The sequence below is a fragment of the Mobula birostris genome, chromosome X, assembly GCF_030028105.1.
Source record: "Mobula birostris isolate sMobBir1 chromosome X, sMobBir1.hap1, whole genome shotgun sequence".
NCBI lineage: Eukaryota > Metazoa > Chordata > Chondrichthyes > Myliobatiformes > Myliobatidae > Mobula > Mobula birostris.
Window position 1 is genome coordinate 78,745,564 of NC_092402.1, and position 21,575 is coordinate 78,767,138.

At 43.9% G+C, this 21,575-nt stretch overlaps 1 protein-coding gene across 2 annotated transcripts in view; it reads left to right on the forward strand.

The window, feature by feature from the left end:
* LOC140191789 (formin-like protein 1) overlaps positions 1-21,575 on the forward strand; it is a 223,123-nt gene that overhangs the window by 139,432 nt on the left and 62,116 nt on the right. For both annotated transcript variants that reach the window (XM_072249548.1, XM_072249549.1), the window contains 4 exons: positions 2,380-2,456; positions 3,310-3,403; positions 20,057-20,131; positions 21,051-21,161. In XM_072249548.1, coding sequence (XP_072105649.1) covers positions 2,380-2,456; positions 3,310-3,403; positions 20,057-20,131; positions 21,051-21,161 — 357 coding nt within the window. The remainder of the gene's footprint in view (positions 1-2,379; positions 2,457-3,309; positions 3,404-20,056; positions 20,132-21,050; positions 21,162-21,575) is intronic.

Consider the following 21,575-nt stretch of genomic DNA (forward strand, 5'->3'; position numbering starts at 1 on the left):
GTCTGCGAGTGCTAACTGAGAGCTGAGGCCTCAACCGTAAGTAAGGTAGGAGGTGCTTCTCTGTCGTTATGCTGGGCGTCCGTGTCCTCCCAATATGTGTCCGTCACAAGGTGTTGGGCATGTGAAAAGCTCTTTCAGAGATTAATGAGTGTAATTAGAGCAAAGGATGTCCTGGAGAGGGTGTCAATGTCAATGCTGTTATCCACCAGGGACAGTTTGGTGGAGGCCTTTTGCTTGCTTTGTAAGATTCATTCTCTTGAAATCTTCGGTGAATGAATGGCTGGTAACATAAAGGTGGGTCCCCAATTGTGTTTGTGTTGATGGCATACTGCAGCTGGAAGTTGGCGCAATCTTGATTTTTGTTTGGAGACCAGGTAGGATTAACAGTTATCCAGTTGTTCTGTAAATTAGCTCGCCAGCATGAAGCAAAAAATGCCGACGGACTGCTGGAATGGTGATGCAACCTTGACTTACACTAATCTACATTAAAATTGAGCCCTTTATGGACCTGTTGTTTAAGGATACAGTTGTATGCACAAGCTAAAGATGAACTTCTCCAGGCAGCTTCGTTACAAGGGATGCTTCTTCGTCCCTCTCGATTAACATTGTCAAAGGATTTCTTCTTCTTCTTCATGTGCCTTGCGCGTTACACTCTTGGGCGATCGTGGCTTTCTGCATCAAATGATCCCATGCAGCATCAATGATATCTTGCACACTTAGATCTGTTAGTTCTTTCACAGTGTCCATATATTTTCTTCCTTGCCTTCCTCTTCTGCGTTTCCCAGGCATACGGCCTTGTAATGTAAGGCATTCTATTTCTCCCTTTCTGATGACATGGCCCAGGAATTTAAGTTTCCTCTCATTTAATGTTCTCATTAAAGATCTTTTTGTATGGGCATGTTGGAGGACTGTGTCATTAGTTACCCTATCTCTATATGATATTTTCAGCATTCTTCTAAGAAACCACATTTCTGTTGCTTCTAAGTTTCTTTGGAGTTCTGGTGTGATAGTCCAGGTTTCGGAAGCATACAGCAAGACTGACCAGATGTAATATTTTAGTAGCCTAAGCCTTGTTCTCATAGAAATGTGTCTGCTGGTAAAAATAGGTTTAGAGAAGTTTTAAAAAAAGGCTGTGTATTGTGGTTGATGCTGCTCTCTGCACTTCTTCCTGAGTTGTCATGTACTGGAGACAAGATCCATTATGTCTTCAAGTGGACTGATCCACGCTGTGGTTTGGGACCAGCTCCTCAGTCAGTGAAGGAATGGTGGGATCGGGGTGGCTGCTGAAGGGGAGTCTTGAGATGGTATTTCCCTTGGCACACAGCAAGGCGACCTCTCTGTCGCCACTATCATATTTGTCTCCTTTCTTCTGGATAGTCCTGATTATGGTGTTAGAGGTTCTCAGCTATGTCCTCCTCTTCTCAAATAGGAGAGAATGAGGCTCTGACATTGTTTCTGCTGTCCTGCACCACCAACCCTTAGAACTTCAGTAGCTGTAGTATTTGCTTCCAAGGCCTTGCGGTTTTTAGTTAACATACAGCCCCTTGTTACTCTGAGGTGTTGGATGGTCTACTACAGAATGGAACCAAGGGTCATGATTGAGGTGTTCTTCAAAAGTGCTCTTTCAGTAGATGCTGCTAGCCTCGCTGTCTTTCATCTGGTCTTTGATCTCCGTGAGCTACATCCTGATGCTTGGGCTTTGGATGCTTGGGCAGTGCAGCATCCATGCATGATGTGGTTCTGTGAGATGCTGAGTTTCCTGTACTCTGTCTACCTCGCCCCGGGTTCTTGCACATGACAACTCAGGAAGAAATGCAGAGAGCAGCATCAACCACAATACACAGGTTTTTATATATATATATATAGAACTTTGATGAGAGCCTCTGGCTGATTGGCCACCAGCTCCAGGTTGGCCAACTAATACTAAGTAAGTTATCTCTGGGGAGACCACAACTGCAGATCTGCTGCCATAACTCCAGGTCAACGTTGGCACTTCCTAACTGCCACAGTACATAATGTGGGAAGTGAGCCAATGAAAGGTTCCCAAGCCATAGTTTAAAAACATTACACCCCAGCCCTAAAATGAAACTGAAATGAATATCTGAAACACTTGTGAATTACTGTGAAATCATCCTCAGCTCAGTTACATGAATATGAAAGTTGACTTGACTAAATCTATTACAACATGTTTTATGTCTTCCCTACTGGCAGGGATTCTAAGAATGTAATCCAAATTATCTCATTCCATGCTCTGATTGACTTACTGAGTATTAGAAGGGCCAGCTGTTTTTATTTTAATATCCAACATCAGCAATATTGTAACATTGTATTCCTCAATGCTGGCAGTCACTGTTGGTCTGTGCTTGATTCCTTTTCTAGTCTGGTTTCACCCTGGTGATGGAACATGAGCAATGTGTGAACGAAATCACCCTCAGTTTGAACAATAAAAATGCAAGGTAAGAAATGGTGAAAATATGATCTGCACCATTGTGATACAAAAGCCAATGTATATTGCAATCTCACATTTTCCAGATGTCAAACTGAACTAATCTCAGGTCTCCAGTCTCTGGATTGAACCAATCCAATATCTCCTAGATTTGGAATGCAACCAATTCCAGGCCACCTAGCTCTGGGATTCAACCAATTCCAGGTCTCTCAGCATTGGGATTTAACTAATTCCAAGTCTTAAAGTAACAGGATTGAACCAATCTCGTTTCCTGGATCTGGAATTGAATCTCAGAGCCTTCCACGGTGAAATTTTAAAAATGACGGCATGGTAGCATAGTGGTTAGCACAATGCTTTACAGTACCAGTGACCGGAGTTCAATTCCCACCACTGTCTGTAAGGAATTTCTACATTCTTCCCGTGACTGCGTGGGTTTCCTCCAGGTGCTCCAGTTTCCTCCCACTGTCCAATAACGTACTAGTTGGTAGGTTAATTCGTCACTGTAAATTATCCCATGATTAGGCTAGGGTTAAATCCGAGATTGTAGGGTGACACAGCTTGAAGGGCCAGGAGGGCCTCTATGTCTCAATAAAATTTGAAAAATAAGACATTTTGAGTGAAAGTTTTTTGTTTGTAACATGGTGTGTCTTCACACAGACTGGGCTGGAGACCATTAACAACTACCGGAGTGCAGCAGGCAAGAAATACCAGCCTTGTCATCAAACAGTGGGTGCTTTTGAGAAAGCTCCTTGTAGACATCTGTCACTGACTTGCTATCTTGTTATCTTAGTATGCCCTGAACTTGCGGGAAGCCCAGTCTGTTTGTAATATGATTGGAGGTTTACCCTTTCTTCCACTTGCAGGACGAAGGCGCTGGTGTTGGAGTTGTTGGCCGCAGTGTGCTTGGTGCGAGGGGGACATGACATCATCCTTGCAGCTTTTGAGAACTTCAAAGAGGTAGGAGTCTTATCTGTCAGTGTGTGCACAAGATAGCATCTCCACCAATATTTATTAAACATATTTTGGTATGCTCAAGTGTTTACAGTTTATACTTGGCTGTGATAATGTTCATGTTTAAAATGCTTTGTGTGTCCTGTCTCTGTGCACTTCCTGCACTGCAGATCGTGATGCAAGTAGGAGAAGGCTTCATCTGTTCAGTTCAAGCTTAATTTTACTCAACCATTGCTGACCGCTATATATTCCAAAGCAGAGTGGGTGGGAGGCAGATCTCAACACTCACACTGGTGTGCATGTGGTTTAATCATGGTATTGAATTACACTAATACCTCACCCTTCTAAAGTGCCCCTTCCAACAGGGCAAAGCAGGCATTAATATCTAACTCTCACAAAATGCTGGAGGAACTCAGCAGGTCAGGCAGCATCTATGGAAATGAATAAACAGTCAATGTCTTGGGTTGAGACCCTTCTTCAGGACTGGAAAGGAAGGGGAAAGATGCTAGAGTAAAAAGGTGGGGGATGGGAAGGAGACTAGCTGGAAGGTGATAGGTGAAGCCAGGTGGGTGGGAAAGGTCAAGGGACGGAGAAGAAGGAATCTGATAAGAGAGGAGAGTGGACCATAGGAGAAAAAGGAAGGAGGAGGGGCACCAGGAGGAGTGTCCAACTAACTAGGCAAATAACTTGTCATGCCAGTTTCAGGTTGGAACTTCCACTAGACCAGCGAGGCCTTAGCGATAGGCTGTCTACATCTGTGCTGTAAGGGAAAGATGGCAATTTGAACTTTTGACTTTTTGAGCAAGGAATCAATGGCAGGGACCTGGGGATAAAGCAGGTAGGTGTGATGAAAAAGAGTCAGAACAGATCCTATGGGCCAAGTGGCCTGCTGCTTCCCTGTTCCACTCCATGATGTGTGTCCAATTAAGCCTTACAGCCAATGGGCTTTTTTTGAAATGGGAATCTGTTTCTTTTATTGGTAAATGCAGACCCTGGCAGCCCAAGACCCATGATGAATTATTCAGTTTTGGTGAAATAAGGTGTTGACAATGTTGACATGAAGTCTCTAATGTCCAAGTTAACAGATTGCTGCTTCAGCATCTCAGAATCAGATTCTGATTTATCATCAGTAACATAAATGATGTGAAAATTTGTTGTTCCACAATGAACATAGGAAGTTCATCATTGATCAGTTCAGCCCAGTGCAATAGACCTGACTATAGTGTGGATGGGTACACCTCAGCACCCTTGTTCCAGAAGTACATATAAACCCTGTCCTGTCAACTCACTCTGGATCGAGTGAGTTTTTGTGTCTCAATCTCAAGTGAGTAACCTTCTGATGAACTGTGGCTTCTAACCATTCCACTGCATCTGCCCCAGCCACACTTCGCTGCCTTGTAAACTAATCATAATGTAGAAGATTGAATATCAAACAGCGATCGGCCTTTGTAAAGAGGATGTGGGATAAGAAAAGGTAATTAGCAATTGTACAGCACATTGCACTTTCAACCTGGCAAGGAGAGAAGCAGCACAAATCCCTCTGATATTCTGTAGTTCATTTGGAGAGGTTCCAGGCTGTAGTGGTGTGTTGCTTTTTGCAATCACTCTGGACCAGTTGTCACAGTTGCAGGCTGTTAATGATTGGAATGATTAGCTTCCAAGTTATCTGTCTGAAACGCTGAGAGTGTGTGCACCGCCCACGCATTCTGCATTTAGAACCCTTGTGCTGTTCAGACCCTTGTGCTATTTTTAAAGAATAAAATACAGCAGATGGCTTTGGTGGACAGGGAGTGGTTCTTGATCTTTGACCTCTGGAATGAGCTTTAGCTGATGCCTGACACTTGTCAATGATTCCATTACCTTTACATTAGTCACAGTTAACAAATGGGATGTGGAGGCCAACTGTCCCCACTGTTCTGCATGCGCGTTAACTGCCGAGATCGTGGAGAGTGGGTGTGGGTTTGTTTCAGCGTAGGGGGGTGGTCCCTCTACGCCCTCATTACGTGGCTGACTGCAGAGGTTTGTACACTGCTGAGGGATCAGGACACTGCCTTTAGATGACTCTAAGGTAAGCAAAGCCACACTCTCCTGTTCCATTGGGAAGGCAAAGTGTGAGTACTCACAGAAAATCCATTTTGACACCAGGGACACACGCCACATGTGACAAGGTAGACAAACTATAACCAATTACAAGTCCACCCTGACTCCTCCTTTCCTGATAGGCTGAATGCTTTCTATGCACGATTTGTCCAATTGAATTATGTGACATTGAGGAGGAACAGGCACCCTCTTTGGCCATAGTCGAGGTGCAGAGGACCATAGCCAGGGTAAACCCATGCAAAGCTGCAGGGCTGGACGGTGTGGCCGAGCTAACAAAGGTCTTAACGGATATCTTTTATATCTCTGAAATAGGCCACTGATCCTGCAAGCTCCAAGGCAGTCACCATCATTCCAGTGCCCAAGAGAGCAATGGAACTGGCCTAAACGATTATGGCCCAGTGTTGACTTCAACAATCATGAAGTACTTTGAGTGGCTGGCGATGGATCACATTGGACCAGTTCACCTACAGCTCAAACTGGTGCACTGATGATGCCTTAGCCTTGGCCCTCCACTCTGTCCTGTCCCACCTAGAAAATGATGCCTCGTACGCCAGAATACTGTTCATCGAATTCAGCTTGGTGTTTAACACCATCTTTCCTGAGAGGCTGGTGGGTAAACTGTCCTCATTGGGACTCAATACCCCTCTCTGTAACTGGATCTTGGACTTCTTGATGGAAAGACCCCAGTCAGTCTGAGTTGGCAACAACATCTCAAGCTCCAACACGCTGAGCACTGGTGACCCCCCCCCCCCCAAGACTGTATGCTCAGCCCACAGCTGTTCACACCGCTGACTTACGACTGTACTGCCAGATCCAGCTGAAACCACATCATCGTTTGCTGATGATACTACAGTGGTCGGCCTCATCATCAACAGTGATGAGTTGGCATACAGAGAGGAGGGTGAGAGGCTTGTCAAATGGTGTGAGATCAACAGCCTGAGTCTCAACATGGACAAGATAAAAGAAATGATTGTGGACTCAGGTCACCCACTCTCCATTGCACACCAATGGCTCTGCTGCGGAGAGAGTGAAGAGCATAAAGTTCCTTGGTGTGCACAAAACGGATGATCTAATCTGGACCCACAACATCTCCTTGTGAGTCAAGAAGGCTCAGCAGTGTCTACACTTTCTGAGGAGACTGAGGCGTGCAAGGCTCCCTGCCCCCATTCTAACAACTTTCTACAGGAGCACCGTCGAGAGAGTCCTGTCTGGCTGCATTGTTCTGTGATGCAAGGCATCGGACTGCAAGATCCTACAGAGGATGGTAAAAACCACCGAGTGGATCACTGGGGATCCCCCCGCCATGCAAAGGAGATGGTTGTTGACTTCAGGAGGGCACAGAGTGACCACTCTTCGCTGAACATCAACAACTCCTCCATAGAGATCGTTAAGAGCACCAAATTTATTGGTGTTCACCTGGTGGAGAATCTCATCTGGTCCCTCAACACCAGCTCCATAGCAAAGAAAGCCCTGCATCGTCTCTACTTTCTGTGAAGACTGAGAAAAGTCCATCTCCCACCCTCCCATCCTCACCACATTCTACAGAGGTTGTATTGAGAGCATCCTGAGCAGCTGCATCACTGCCTGGTTCAGAAATTGCACCATCTCGGATCGCAAGACCCTGCAGCGGATAGTGAGGTCAGCTGAGGAGATCATTGGGGTCTCTCTTCCCGCCATTATAGACATTTACACCACATGCTGCATCCGTAAAGCAAACAGCATTATGAAGAACCCCACGCACCCCTCATACAAACTCTTCTCCATCCTGCCATCTGGCAAAAGGCACTGAAGTATTCGGGCTCTCACGACCAGACTGTGTAACAGTTTCTTTCCCCAAGTCATCAGACTCCTCAATACCCAGAACCTGGACTGACACCAACCTACTGCCCTCTACTGTGCCTATTGTCTTGTTTATTATTTATTGCAATGCCTGCACTGTTTCGTGCACTTTATGCGGTCCTGGGTAGGTCTGTAGTCTAGAGTAGTTTTGTGTTGTTTTTTACGTAGTTCAGTGTAGTTTTTGTATTGTTCATGTAGCACCATGGTCCTGAAAAATTTTGTCTCATTTTTACTGTGTACTGTACCAACAGTTATGGTCTAAATGACAGTAAAATGTGACTTGACTTGACTTGACATTTACTGGGAGCATTGTATATGAAGAGCCTAAAGCATTGTTGAAGATCCCTCCCACCCATCCCACAATCTCTTTGACCAACTACCGTCTGGAAGGGGGTACAGAAGCATCAGGACTAGGATAGCCAGACTGGAAAATAGCATCGTCCCTCAGACTAATGGATACCCTGCCACCACTGAAGCCTCATCACTAGGACAGCGAGATCTTTACTGTTTACCCGTGCTGTGCTTTACTACATGCGTTATACTACGTGAATTATATTTTATTAACATATTTATAACATAATATTTTGGCTTATGTGCTGTGTGTGATATATGTTGTGCAGAGGAACTTTGTTTTGTTTGGTCATGTAAGTGTAATAAAATTTAACTTGAACTTGAAGGTGCCTGTGTTGTATTTTCCTAAGTAAAGTTGGTAGCTTGTAATGAGACAACCCTCCCATTAGATTAGAGCTTGGTTGTTGATACCTTTGGCTGTCTTCAGATGAAACAAAATAGAATGTCTTGGAATGATATTGCTCTAATAATGTTTATTTTTTCCATTGTTCCATTGATAAACCCTCAAAGCAACTTGCATTCTTAAGAAGAGTTCAAAATGAACCCAGCTGCAGTCTATTCATTTCTGCTCCACTTCCTTGCATGCATACTGAATCAGTTTTGGGTTACTAGTGGCTGAAGGGTTGATATTGGGCTGGATATCAAGAGAACTGTGATCTATCCTGAATGAAACGTAAGATGCAATAAGCAGACTGCTGAAGAAACTCAGCAGGCCAAGCAGTATCTGTGGAGGGAAATGAACTGTCAATGTTTTGGGTCAACACCCTTCATCTGGACTAGGTTTCAGCCTATGAGGTGTTGTCACTATGGTAGTGTCATGAAAGTGGAAGCTCCCATGAAGAGTAACTGCCAAGCCCAAATATTCTGCTCTGATAATGTCGATTTAAGGGGAAACCTTGATCAACTCCCTCGGCACTAGACCAGCTAGAAAGAGGCAGAGGGGTGGCCTCATGAAGGTAAGTACAGTACTGTACAAAAGCCTTAGACAGATATATATAGCTAGAGTGCCTAAGACTTTTGTACAGTACCGTTGTAATTTTATGTATTGTACTGTACCGCTGCTGCTGCAAAATAAACAAGTTGCATGACATGTGAGTGATGATAAACCTGATTCTGATATGGGTCTCTATTGTGGAATGAGAGTGGGAAGGGGGCAGGGAGAGGGGAATCATGGTTGGGAAAAGTAATAGGGAGAGGGGACAAAGTGGGAAGCAGTGAAGAGACATTCTGTAATGATCAATAAACCAATTGTTTGGGATCAAATGACCTCGCCTGGTGTCCCAGGGCTGGGTGTGTCTGCACCAATGCCAATCCCCGCCCCTGGCATTCCTTCTCTGCCACCTGTTCCACACCCCTCCCACGGCACTCTGCCCTCGCCATTGCCAAAGACTTTTGCATAGTCTTTGTATAATCATGAGGGACAAAGATAAGGTGGATAGTCATAGTCTTCCTCCCAGGGTAGGGGAGTCTCACACTTCATAGTAAAGGTTTGAGATGAGGGGAAAGATTGAAACGGAACCTGTGGCGCTAATTTTTCACATGGAGGGTGGTAGATATGTTGAATGAACTGTCATAGGAAGTGGTAGAAGTGGGTACAGTTACAGCGTTTAAAGATAATTTGGACAGGTTAATGGGTAGGAAGGATTGAGGGAATATGGATCAATCACGGGCAAATGGAAACCAGCTCAGGTAGGATGAGTTGTGCCGAAGGGCCGGTTTCCATGCTGTATGACCCTATGACCCTAACTCACTCTAAGGCCTTCTCCTGCTTCTATCTCCTATGATTTGACATCTGCAGCACATAACCACATGCACTAATCGGAGAAAGGATTAAAGATTAAACTTGACATTTAACAGTTCCAGTTGACAGGCATGAAGTATGGATGCTGTGTCAAACACTAAGGCAGCAAGAAAGAGCTTGATCTCGTGGTTTTAGGCCCTCCTGAACAAAGGTCATTTGAGCCTCCTCCTCTCGCCACAGGTACTGCCTGACCTGCCGAGTATTTTCAGCCGTTTCTGTTTTATTTCATATTTCTAACAGCCTCAATGTTTTACACACTAATCTGTTCAGGTTTAGAGTCGCTTATTCACTGTTTTTTGTTTGATTGGCTGAGTCTTGGCCCTGCCTTAGTGGGTTGCATTTAATCACTGTGGTTGCTCAGCAAGTGAAAGATCAATTGATCAGCATGATTGCTGAGGGGATAGCCAAGCTGAAAGTGCTCGAGCAGGCACAGCTACTAATTGGAAATAGACTCATTCACAGCAATAACAAAAGGGCAAACACTGAAAAGATTTCAGTCCTTGTGATGACTCAGGCTTCTTGGAGAAATTGAGAGCTCTATTTCTCATTATTGATAAAGTTCGAGTCATAAAGATGTAAGATTGATAAAGGTCCAGTCATAAAGCTGTACGATTGATAGAGATACAGCACGAAAACAGCCCCTTCAGTCCTCTGAGCCCACCTTGACCATCAACCTCCCATTTACACTCATTGTAAATAATCACTTTTTTATTCTCCTCACATTTTTACTAACTCCTCCCAGATTCTACCTCTCATCGACACACTGCGGCCAGCTTACGGTGGCCAATCAATCTAAAAATTGTGAGCTTTATCTCGTCTTCTGTTCGTCAGCAAGAGAACGTTCATGATTGCAGTCCCGTCAGTGTGAGGATGTCAGTGATTAGTAACATCAGTCTGTCCAGGATTCTGAAGAATGTGCCTGAAGAGATTGTGGAGGGATTAGTAATGATCTTTCAAGAATCACTGAATTCTGGAGTGGTTCTGGAGGAGTGGAAAATTGCAAATGTCACTCCGCTTTTTAGGAAGGGAGGGAGGCAAAAGAAAGGAAATTATAGACCATTTAGCCTGACTTCAGTGGTTGGAAAGATGTTGGAGTCCATTATTAAGGATGAGGTTTCTGCGTACTTAGAGGTATATGATAAAGTAGGCCAAAGTCAGCATGGTTTTCTTCAGGGGAAATCTTACCTGACAAATCTGCTGGAATTCTTTGAGGAAAGAGCAAGCAAGATGGATAAAAGAGAATCTTTAGATGTTGTGTAAATGGATTTTCAGAAGGCTTTTAACAAGATGCAGCACTTGAGGCTGCTTAACAAGATGAGAGCCCATGGTGTTAGCATGGATAGAATATTGGCTGACTGGCAGGAGGCAGAGAATGGAAATAAAGAGAGCCTCTTCTCATTAACTGCCAGTGACTTGTGGTTTTGGGACCGCTACTTTTCATATTATATATCAATGATTTGGATGAATAAATTGATGGCTTTGTGACCAAGTTTGTGCACGAAACAAAGATAGGTGGAGAGGTGGGTGCTGTTGAGAAAGCAGGGAGTTTTCAGAATGACTTAGATTAAGAGAATGGGCAAGGAAGTGGCTGATGGAATGTAATGTAGGGAAGTGTCTGGTCATACATTTTGGTAGAAGGAGTAAAAACGTAGACTATTTTCTTAAAGGGGAGAAAATTCAGTAATCAGAATTGCAAAGCAACATGGGAGTCCTTGTGCAAGATTCCCTCAAGTTTAACTTGTAGGCTGAGTCAATGGTAAGGAAGGCAAATGCAATGTTAGCATTTATTTTGAGAGGGCTAGAATATAAAAACAAGGATGTAATACGGGGTCTTTAGAAGACATTGCTCAGAGCGCACTTGGAGTATTGTGAGCAATTCTGTGCCACTTATCTGAAAAAAAAGATATGCTGACATTGGGGAGGATCCAGAGGAGGTTCACAAGAATGATCCTGGGAATGCAAGAGTTAATGTATGAGAAGTGTTTGATGGTGTTGGGCCTGTACTCTCTGAAGTTTAGAGGAATGAGGGGGGATCTCATTGTAACCTACAGAATATTGAAAGGGCTAGATAAAGTGGATGCGAAGAAGATGGTTCCTATAGTGGGGGAGTCTAGGACCAGAGGTCACAGCCTCAGAATAGAAGGCCGACCCTTTAGAACAGAGATAAGGAGGAATTTCTTCAGCCAGAAGATGGTGAATCTGATAAATTCATTGTCATAGATGGCTGTGGTAGCCAAGTCATTTGGTATCTTTTAAAGCAGAGGTTGACAGGTTTTTGATCAGCATGAGAATGAAGTTGAAAGGGATAATGTGTAAATCAGCCATGATTGAATGATGAAGCAGACTTGATGGGCTGAATGGCCTAATTCTGATCATGTTTTATGGACTTACTATCTCAGTGAAATTTTCTCGGTGACATGGAGTGATTGGGAGATGTGTAGCTTGCTCTATGTAAATTTGCTGCAGTTCAACCTGTGTTACAGAGATTACATGCTGAAAGAGCTTTATTGGCTACAAGGCACAGTGGAACAAGGAATTTCTTCAGCCAGAAGATGGTGAATCTGATAAATTCATTGTCATAGATGGCTGTGGTAGCCAAGTCATTTGGTATCTTTTAAAGCAGAGGTTGACAGGTTTTTGATCAGCATGAGAATGAAGTTGAAAGGGATAATGTGTAAATCAGCCATGATTGAATGATGAAGCAGACTTGATGGGCTGAATGGCCTAATTCTGATCATGTTTTATGGACTTACTATGTTTTATGGACTTACAGATGCATCTCCTAAACCTGCATGGGAGCTGTGCTCACAATGAATTGTAAAAATATCTTTTAACATGTCCTGTCTGTTGGTTACATAACACTTTTGATTAATTTTAACTCTACGGTGCTGAATGTGCTACTTAATCACACACTCCTTGCTTTTGCAATATCTCCCTTGGTTTTGATGCTATCTAGGCCCACTTGGGCATTACTTCGTATCTCATTCTCATCGGTTCCATCAGTTACTGTATTGATCCGTCCTCTTGCAGCACATGCATTTTCATTACTGCTTCTCCACATTAGGTGTCTAAGAATGGCAAGTTTCCTGGGTGAAGCATGACCAGTGATTTTTGATTGAGCTTGCAGTTTTCTGTAAAAATCAGCAATGAATGTTGCTGGACCAATGACAATTTTTCCAGATCAGATGCATTGGGAATGTTGCCCTGGAAGTTGCTGTGTGCTGTTGGATGTGCCTGTTGGTTGGCACACTCTGTAAATTCACGCCCCTGAGAAGTCCCAGCTTAGGCCAAAAACTACATGCTCAAGGCTCTCCCACTTCGCCTCGTCCACCATACAATGCCTCTATTCCTCCAGCATTGATTATGACCATCAGGTCCTTATCCACTCTTTGCTTCCCAGACACTCAGACTCTACCCCCACTCCCTGATCCAACCCTTGACCACGGTCCTGGCCTGACTCTGATCCTTGACTCAAGCCATGACTCCGTCTCATCTCTTTCCTGCAAATTCCTAGGTCAGCAGTTGGTGTTTGTGAAGACTACATAATAAGCTCTTTGCAGTAAAGGTAATTAATGCATGTAACTGGAACAGTGTCACCATTGCCATACCTGTAACCAGCCACTGAATGCTCTTGACCATACAGTATTGACAACATGTGGGCAACATTGCCCTCTGCTGACAGACTCGTGTAGGAACAAGTGTCTCCACCTCGTTGAGAGTGGAGCAGCTGCTTGTGTCTTTACACCTCAGCCTAATACCTGGTTTCAGTGACCAACCATTGCAGACAGTGCAGTGTTATGTGATGTCATGTGAAGCAGTGGAGGGAATTCCCATTGTGGGATTCAGGCTGAAAGGAGGAGAGAAATGGGTCTTGGGAGTTTTAGTGCACAATGTGCTGGCATTGGAGAGGGTCCAGAGGAGGCTTACAAAAATGATCCCGGGAATGAAAGAATTAATGTATGAGAAGTATTTGATGGCTCTGAGCCTGTACTTGTGATTAGAAGAATGAGGGGGATCTCATGGAAACCCATCGAATATTGAATTATCTAGATTGAGTGGATGTTGAGAAAATGTTTCCTATAGTGGGAGAGTCTAGGACCAGAGGGCATAGCCTCAGAATAGAAGAACGTTGCTTTAGAACAGAGGTGAGGAGGAATTTCTTTAGAAAGAAGGTGGTGAATCTGTGGAATTCATTGCCACAGACGGCTGTGGAGGCCAAGACATTGGGTATATTTAACGTGGAGGTTGATAGGTTCTTGATTAATCAGGGCAAGAAGGCAGGAGAATGAGGTTGAGAGGGAAAATAGATCAGCCATGATGATTGGATGACAAAGCAGACTCAATGGACCAAATGGCTTAGTTCTGCTCCTATTTCTTATGGTCTTGTGAACAGAATAGTTGGTGAGACAGAATGCCGCGTCGCCTGATTAACACAGATGCTTGAGTTCTTTTGCATTTATTTTTGATCTAGTTTAGGTGAGTTATCTCAGTTAACATCACTGTTCAGCAACGTTAAGTGTTGCAGCAAGCAAATGAGTCAGTTATTGGCCATAAGGGTAAACAGCCACTAAACGAGTAACAGTAGTGATAATGTTTGTATTCAAATGTCAGTTAATCCTGGTATTTTTACTATCCTGGATTTTTAATCTCAAAGAGTTATAGACACAGAAAAGGCCATTCAGTCCACTGTATCCATGCTGACCATCAGGCACTTTTCCATATGGATCCTATTTCAATGAACAAATGTGGACTGGTTTTAGATTGTGCACAATATCTTCATATTCAAAGCCATATTCTCCAAAGTGAGATGCAAGATTTTCATGAAATATTTTGCCAAGCAGATATTAATCAGTTTAAAAAATAAGTAGGTCTTTGGAATGTTTTTGCAGTTAAAGTTGAAAAACTCAAGTTCTAAAACATTGACAGATGCCTGACTAAATGTGAATTACCCTAATGAGCCAAATACAAAACCCCAGCGTGGAGATTGCATTGGATGGTTGTAGAACATTTTAGGTTGTTTCATGCATAATGACACCCTTCCCTCCATCTACAGAGTGTATGTGTTTCTTTCTGTCATCAACAGTTCAAAAACAATTTGGAAAACCACCCTGAAATGTAGGCAGGGGCATATCTACGGAAAATAGTGCCTATGGCAATCACTGAAATTGTGCCCTAGTCCAAACATCTGACACCCATCTTTTAGATAACTTTACCATAATATCAGCTCAAAAATACAAGTCAAGCTCATTAGTCTTTTAATTCACAAATTATGGCACTACATGAAAATTATAACTGCACCTTCCTTGCTTTCACTGATGCAAGTTGGTCTATGATGTGATCAAAGTCAGTTTTTTCAGTTTCTTCTCTTTCTACACTCAGCAGAGCAAGATCACAGAGCCTGCCTTGATCCGTGGAGGCTCTCAAATACGGAAGTATTAGTTTTAACTTGCTGAATGATCTCTCTCAGCTGGCGATGGAAACTGCGATGGTTAGCATTATCTGAATAGCAATGCAAAGATTGGGGAAGACACTCATCTCCATACTGAACAATAAGTTCAAGAAGCTCTTCAGGTCTTGATATTTTCATGTTGACTTGCTTTGATAGCAACATTCTGCAATCCAAAATTTCTTCATACAGCTGCTGTCCATCAATATCAGAGCTGTACAATTCACCCAAAGTTTCACACTTCTTCTTTAGGTCGTTACAGTCGGCGCCGTAACACAGTCCCTCGACATCGAGAAGGAACCCAAACTTGGCGTCAGTGTCGTGCAAACCTTTCGTCCATTTCTCTGTGAAGACGGTCGAGTGTTTCCTTCATGACTCTTTCCATTTCTTCCTTAGCTGTTAACCCAGCGTCTCTCGAGTTCTCACTAGCCATTCGTTTCTTTCGTCTCTGATGTCTTTCAACTTCAATATTCCACTCTTGACAGAGACCGACTCCTTCTTTGAGTGACTCACTGACCAACACTTCTCTTTCATCATAAAAATGATCTTGGAGGGCTTTCAAATCCAGGGCAGCATCATGGAAGTTCATGCTAGGATCCTGCAGCCTCTTTTGAATACGGTCAATGCGAGTGAGTACTTTGTTCCAAAATCCTAGCAAAATCAGAAATTGTAACTCAACATGCGGTTGTACAGCTGCCTTGCATCACTTCTTGTTTCACTGGTCTCGTTTTCATTGTCTATCATGTCCTGGAGAACTTGAAGTATCTCCTCAAGGTACTTGTTGACAGGCTTCACTGCTTCTGTCCTTGCACTCCACCTGGTTTCAGACTCCAACTTAACAGCGATAGGCATGGTGTTTTTGAGTTTTTCCCAGTGCTGTGTTGAACGAGAGAAAAACACGTAGAGATCTTCTGCATCTGCAGAATTCCTGTTGTTTGCGTAGAGATCTTCGGTGGTTCCAAAAAACGTGACCATCATTGTACCTGCTTGGCTGCATGTACACCCATCAAGTTGAGTGAGTGATTTTCGCAATTCACAAACACTGCCAGGTTGTTTTTCTCACTTATTCTTTGACGAACACCACTTCTGTGTCCAGCCATCACAGCAGCGTTGTCATAGCACTGTGTCCGACAACCTTGTAGGTCCATTTTGTCCTTCTCTAGCTATTTCAAGATGTGTTCAACCAAGCTCTCAGCATCCTTCTGGCTTATCTGGATAAAACCAGGGAAGGACTCTCCAACGTGGACGGTTTTCCTCTCAAAATCAACTTCCACATACCTCACTACTTCTGACATCTGATTACGGTGTGCCTGATCATTAGTTGAGTCGAACATGAGACCAAAGTACTTGGCTTTACGAATGCTTCTCAGTGAACTCTGGTGAACAGTGGATGCCATCATGTGGATGAATTCATTCTGGACACCTGGTGAAAGATAAGACGTGGATCCAGGATGACTTTCCAAATGAGTGAGGTGTTCTTTTATGACAGGGTCAAAGATGACCAGTAGTTTCAGTAAGCCAAGGATTTTTCCACATTGGAGTCATCGTCCAGCTGAAGTGATTCCCTGTGTCCTCGCGAAGCCAGGTTCTGAGTCGCAAGGAATTTTATGCAGTGAAGGATTCTCATCAAGATATCACGCCACTTCTGCTTCTCCTTCTCAATCTGTGACTGAAATACTGTGTCAATAACTCCTCTGTTTCCAGCTAAATTTCTTTCCATTTCTTTCCACTGCGTGAAGCAATCCCGATGATTCTTGGCATTTGCATGAACACTAATCCTTTCAGGTGCTTTCCACTGGTTGAATCCACTTTCCTGCTCCAATGAAGATTGATGGTCTGACCGGGAATAGAAAAAGACAACAGATAAAAAAATGCAGATTTTTTAGAAGAGAAATAGACCAGCCATTAACGAGTCACTTCCTCACCACAACCATTTCCCAATTTCCTCTTGAACCAAGTTTTGTCCATTGAACGGTTATTTGTTGGTAGGAAAGGCCCCTCACTGTTCTGGAAATACTTTGAACCCAACTTTACTATTTCTGTTCTCAACGCGTCAGGCAGAATTGCGTTTCCAGTATCCTTGTCAAACTTCAGAAGTCCAATGCCATGCTGTTCAATCACTTCTGGTATGACAGTTCCAGGTTCTTTGACACCATCCAGTTCACTAGGTTCAGTGTCGTCAGGTTCAATCTCGTCAGGTAAAATCTCGTCAATAAACTCAACATCACCACCACCACCATCATCTTCCCCTCCTGTCATGTCCACGTTCTCTGTGGGAGCCTCACTCTTAATCTCATCATGCTCGGATTTATCTGACTTGACTTCCTCCTTGGCTTGTGACGCATTTGTACTTGATCTGCTTTCGGATTCTAGCAAACTTGTAACAGGTGCAGGCGACTCCATGGAACGTGTCGAACTACTTGTTCCGGGCTTTTCAAAGAAAGGCATGAAGAACTTGCTCGACTTCTTGGCTTCATCTGCCTCCAACTTTTGTCTCTTTGGCTCCACTTTCCTCCTTCTTCGTGAAGAAACGTTTCATGGTCTTCTTACACAATGTTCTGAAATAAGGCCATCCTAGTGCTTCCCACCCATGATAATCAAAGACAGATCATACATCGGAAGAAAATTCTTTTTTCACTATCTGAGGATGGCTTGTCTAAGTTTAATAGAAACTGCTCAGTGGCGCCCAGGGCACGTGCCACACCTGCCAAACCTTAGATACGCCACTGAATATAGGCTCGGGAAAGAAAAGATGCGGAAAATTTTGCTGTCGGGTTTCAATCAAGGTTCCAGATTACTACATTGTGTAGTTACCTCTTAGAAATAGTGTTATGTGGACGTGGATATCGTTCTGCCACAGTCCACAATATGGACCATGTGCAAGCAGGTAAGATTGGACTGGATTGGCATCAGGGTCAGCACAGGCATTGTGGGCTGAAAGGCCTATTCCTGTGCTTTACAGTACTCTGCTATGTTCTGTGTTCAAAACCCCTGCAATATTTCTTTTCCTTTTCATGTCTCACCTTTGTGGGCTCTGTCTAGTTTTCTCACTGCTTCAGTAAAGCAGCAGGTATAATCAAACATTCCTCTCACCCTGGTCATTCTCTCTTCTTCCATCTGGTAGAACACTGAAAGTACGTACCACCAGGCCCAAGGACAGCTTCTACCTCTCTGTTATCAGATATTTCCCCAGTATGACAAGATGGTCTCTTGACCTCTCAATCTATCCCATCATGATCCTGCATATCATTGTTTACCTACACTGCACTTTATTTTTATACTTTATTATAAATTGTTATCATTATACCTCAGTGGTTCCCAAGTATTTTTATGCTATGGACCTTTACCATTAACCGAGGGGTCCATAGACCCCTGTACTACCTCAATACACTGTGTAGTGATCTCATCTGTATGAACAGAATGCAAGAGAAGCTTTTCACTGTATCTCAGTAAATGTGACAATAATGAACCAATTCCATTTCATGTCAATGTCCGGTTCTGTTTCAAAGTCACCATTGGATCCATCCCAAACCCACTGCCCTCCTGTGCTAATCTGAAGCAGGTCCTTCTGTACCTGAGAGTTCCCCTGAAGAGCAGAGCAAGCATGAGTGCTAACTTGTCCTGAGGTGACTTAGCCTTTGCGCCGGATAGTCCTATCAGCCTTTTGACAGCTTGCCACTGTGATAGGACCAAACTAGCTTCTGATAAGGTGGGATATTGGTAAAACCAGTAACTAGGTTTATTGTTGTTGCATGTACAGTGAAAAATTTTGTTTTGCATGCCATCCATGCAGATCATTTCATGATATAAATTTACTGAGGTAGTACAGGGGAAAACCAATAACGGAATGCAGAATAGAGTGTTACAGTCTCAGCGAAAGTGCAGTGCAGGTGCAATAGCCATGATTGTGAGGTCAGGCGACATGGTAGCGCAGTGGTTTTAGCGCGATGCTATTATAGCTCAGGGCATCGGAGTTCAGAGTTCAATTCTGATGCCACCTGTAAGGAGACCGGTACATTCCCACCGTGGGATGCATGGATTTTCTCCAGGTGCTCCGTTTTCCTCCCATAGTCAAAAGACGTACCAGATAAGTTAGTTGGTCATTGTAAATTGTCCTGTGATTCAGCTAGGGTTACTCAGGTTGTCTGGGGTTGGGGTTGCTGGGGTGATATGACTCGAAGGGCTGGAAGGATCTACTCTACACTGTATTACTAAATAAATAATAAAACTAAATCCTATCGTACAAGAGCTCTGTTCCAGAGTCTGAAAATGATAGGATGGAAGCTGTTCTTGAGCCTGGTTATATCTGCTTTCAGTCTTGTGTATCTTTTTCCTGACGAGAGGTGGGAGAGGAGAGAGTGTCTGGGGTGGATGCTTTTTTTTTTTTTAGCATGAATAGCCTTAAACAAAAATGGTTACACAACATAAATGTAATTAAAAATATCTCAGGGTGCAAGAAGTTAATTAAAAATATTAAGATGAAATGAAACAAGTAAACACCTACCTTTTGCTCAGATTTGCTGAGAATGTGTGACATTTATTAGAAAAATAGAGGGCTATGGGTAACCCTAGGTAATTTCTAAAGTAAGTACATGTTTGGCACAGCTTTGTGGGTGAAGTGCCTGTATTGTGCTGTAGGTTTTCTGTGTTTCTAACACGTGGGCTGCGCTCGGCACATCCTTAGGTACGTTGGTTGTTAACACAATCAATGCGTTTCACTGTCTGGTTTTGATGTACATGTGATAAATAAATCCGAGATGATTGGGGTCACTGTACATACACCAGTCATGCTTCAGGGCCACTACTCCCTCAACTCAGAACCATGTCACTGGTGGGGTGATATATTCTGATACTTGATCTCCAGATTGCTGCAGTTTTTTGACAGGGTGGAGGTGGGGATGTGTAGCTGAGTGGTGCAGGGGAAGTCCTCCATTGGCAGCACAATTCTTTGATTCTGCAGCCTCATCCTTACAGAAGGAAACAACTCTTAGACATAGTTTGCATCTCCTTCCTTTTCCATCCAACAGTAGGGCTGCAAGGGAAGAATGAGTGACTTTGTGCCTTGGAAAGGGGGCAGTTGTGATCAAGGCGAGGGTGTGTAATTCTTGCTGTGTTCTTTCAGGTCTGTAAGGAGAAGGTGCGCTTTGAAAGGCTCATGGAATATTTCCGGAACGAGGACAGTAACATCGACTTCATGGTATGTTGAACTGGCTGAGAGTTTCCCAGGCTGAGGTTCTATCTTCGCTATAGATTTTTTCCTGGGAAAATGCTTTTCATTGATTTTCTAACCAAGCTCCTGTATTATTGGAGTGTACTCTACCCCTGATGTGCCCACTGTGGTTGAGAACACTTATCCCCCAAACCATGGGGCTATTAGTGAAGTGAGTATTTAAACCCCACCTTGCTTAGAAGGGACTGGGGTTTTGTGAAAGGTGGATATGACTGTTGATTGGTATGTGATTGCTAGACTGGGTGGTCATCTCCAAGCATTGTGCCTATCTGTTCCTCGTATGCTTGACCCCTATGACACCATTTCCCATCCAACCGTGTGCTCACAATGTTTGAAACTAATACAGTTGTTACAATCTTGTGAGAAGTCAGCAGCTCCCCACAGGGACTAAGAGCTAGCAAAAGTTCAACTAGAAGGTCCCCCATTGTGTGAGGCAGCTCATAGGAGTGAGCACATGCTGGCTGAAGGTTCCTTCAATGGAGCCATACTGTCTGTCACAGGGTGCCCCGCCAGTAGCCACAGAAGCAGCTGGATATGCCAGACTCAGTTTAAATATAATGTCCCAGAAGAATAACATTGTTTCTGGTACAGGTTTTTGGCGTGGTGTTGCCTCCCTCACTCACTCTAACTCTTATTCACTCTCTCATTGCCTCTCATGCATTCTTTCACTGTCACACTCTCTCTCTCACTCACTCCCACACTTATTCTCTCTCTCTCACCCCTCCCCCTCTCAGCCCTCCCCCCTCTCTCAGCCCACCCACCTCTCTCGCCTCCCCCCTCCCCACTCTCTCTCCTCTCCATCCTTTCAATAATCCATTTTCCCTCATCCCCTAACCGGTTACCTTTCCGGACAGTAATCCCAGTATACTTTCATCCCTCTCTGCAGGTCGCCTGTATGCAGTTCATTAACATTGTCGTGCATTCTGTCGAGGACATGAACTTCCGGGTCCATCTGCAGTTTGAATTCACCTTGCTGGGACTGGACGAGTACCTCAATGTAAGAGAGCGCAGCACAGCGGTGACAGTGGGTGTAGAGGTGTAGTTTGCACGTTCTCTTTGTGACTGTGTCACTTCCTTCTGGGGGCTCTCGCTTTCTCCCACATCCCTTAGTGCAGTGACAGGTGGAACCGGGGGGTGGGGGCAGGTGCGGGGGCATGGGATGGAGTTGATGAGAATGCAAGGAGAATAAACAATTTGCTACTAGTGTTGGTTTGATAGTTGTCGCTGTAACTCTTGATGAATCTTTGTCAGGCTCTGGAGGCGTAGTCTTTAGATAGAGTCTGGGGTGAAGTGGACAAATTTTATAGACTTTAGCAGAGTTGAGAGTTATGGAAAACAAATGGAAAATTGGAGCTGCAGCTACGATCACGTCACCTGGGATCCCAATGAATGGCAGGGCAGGCTGGGGGGC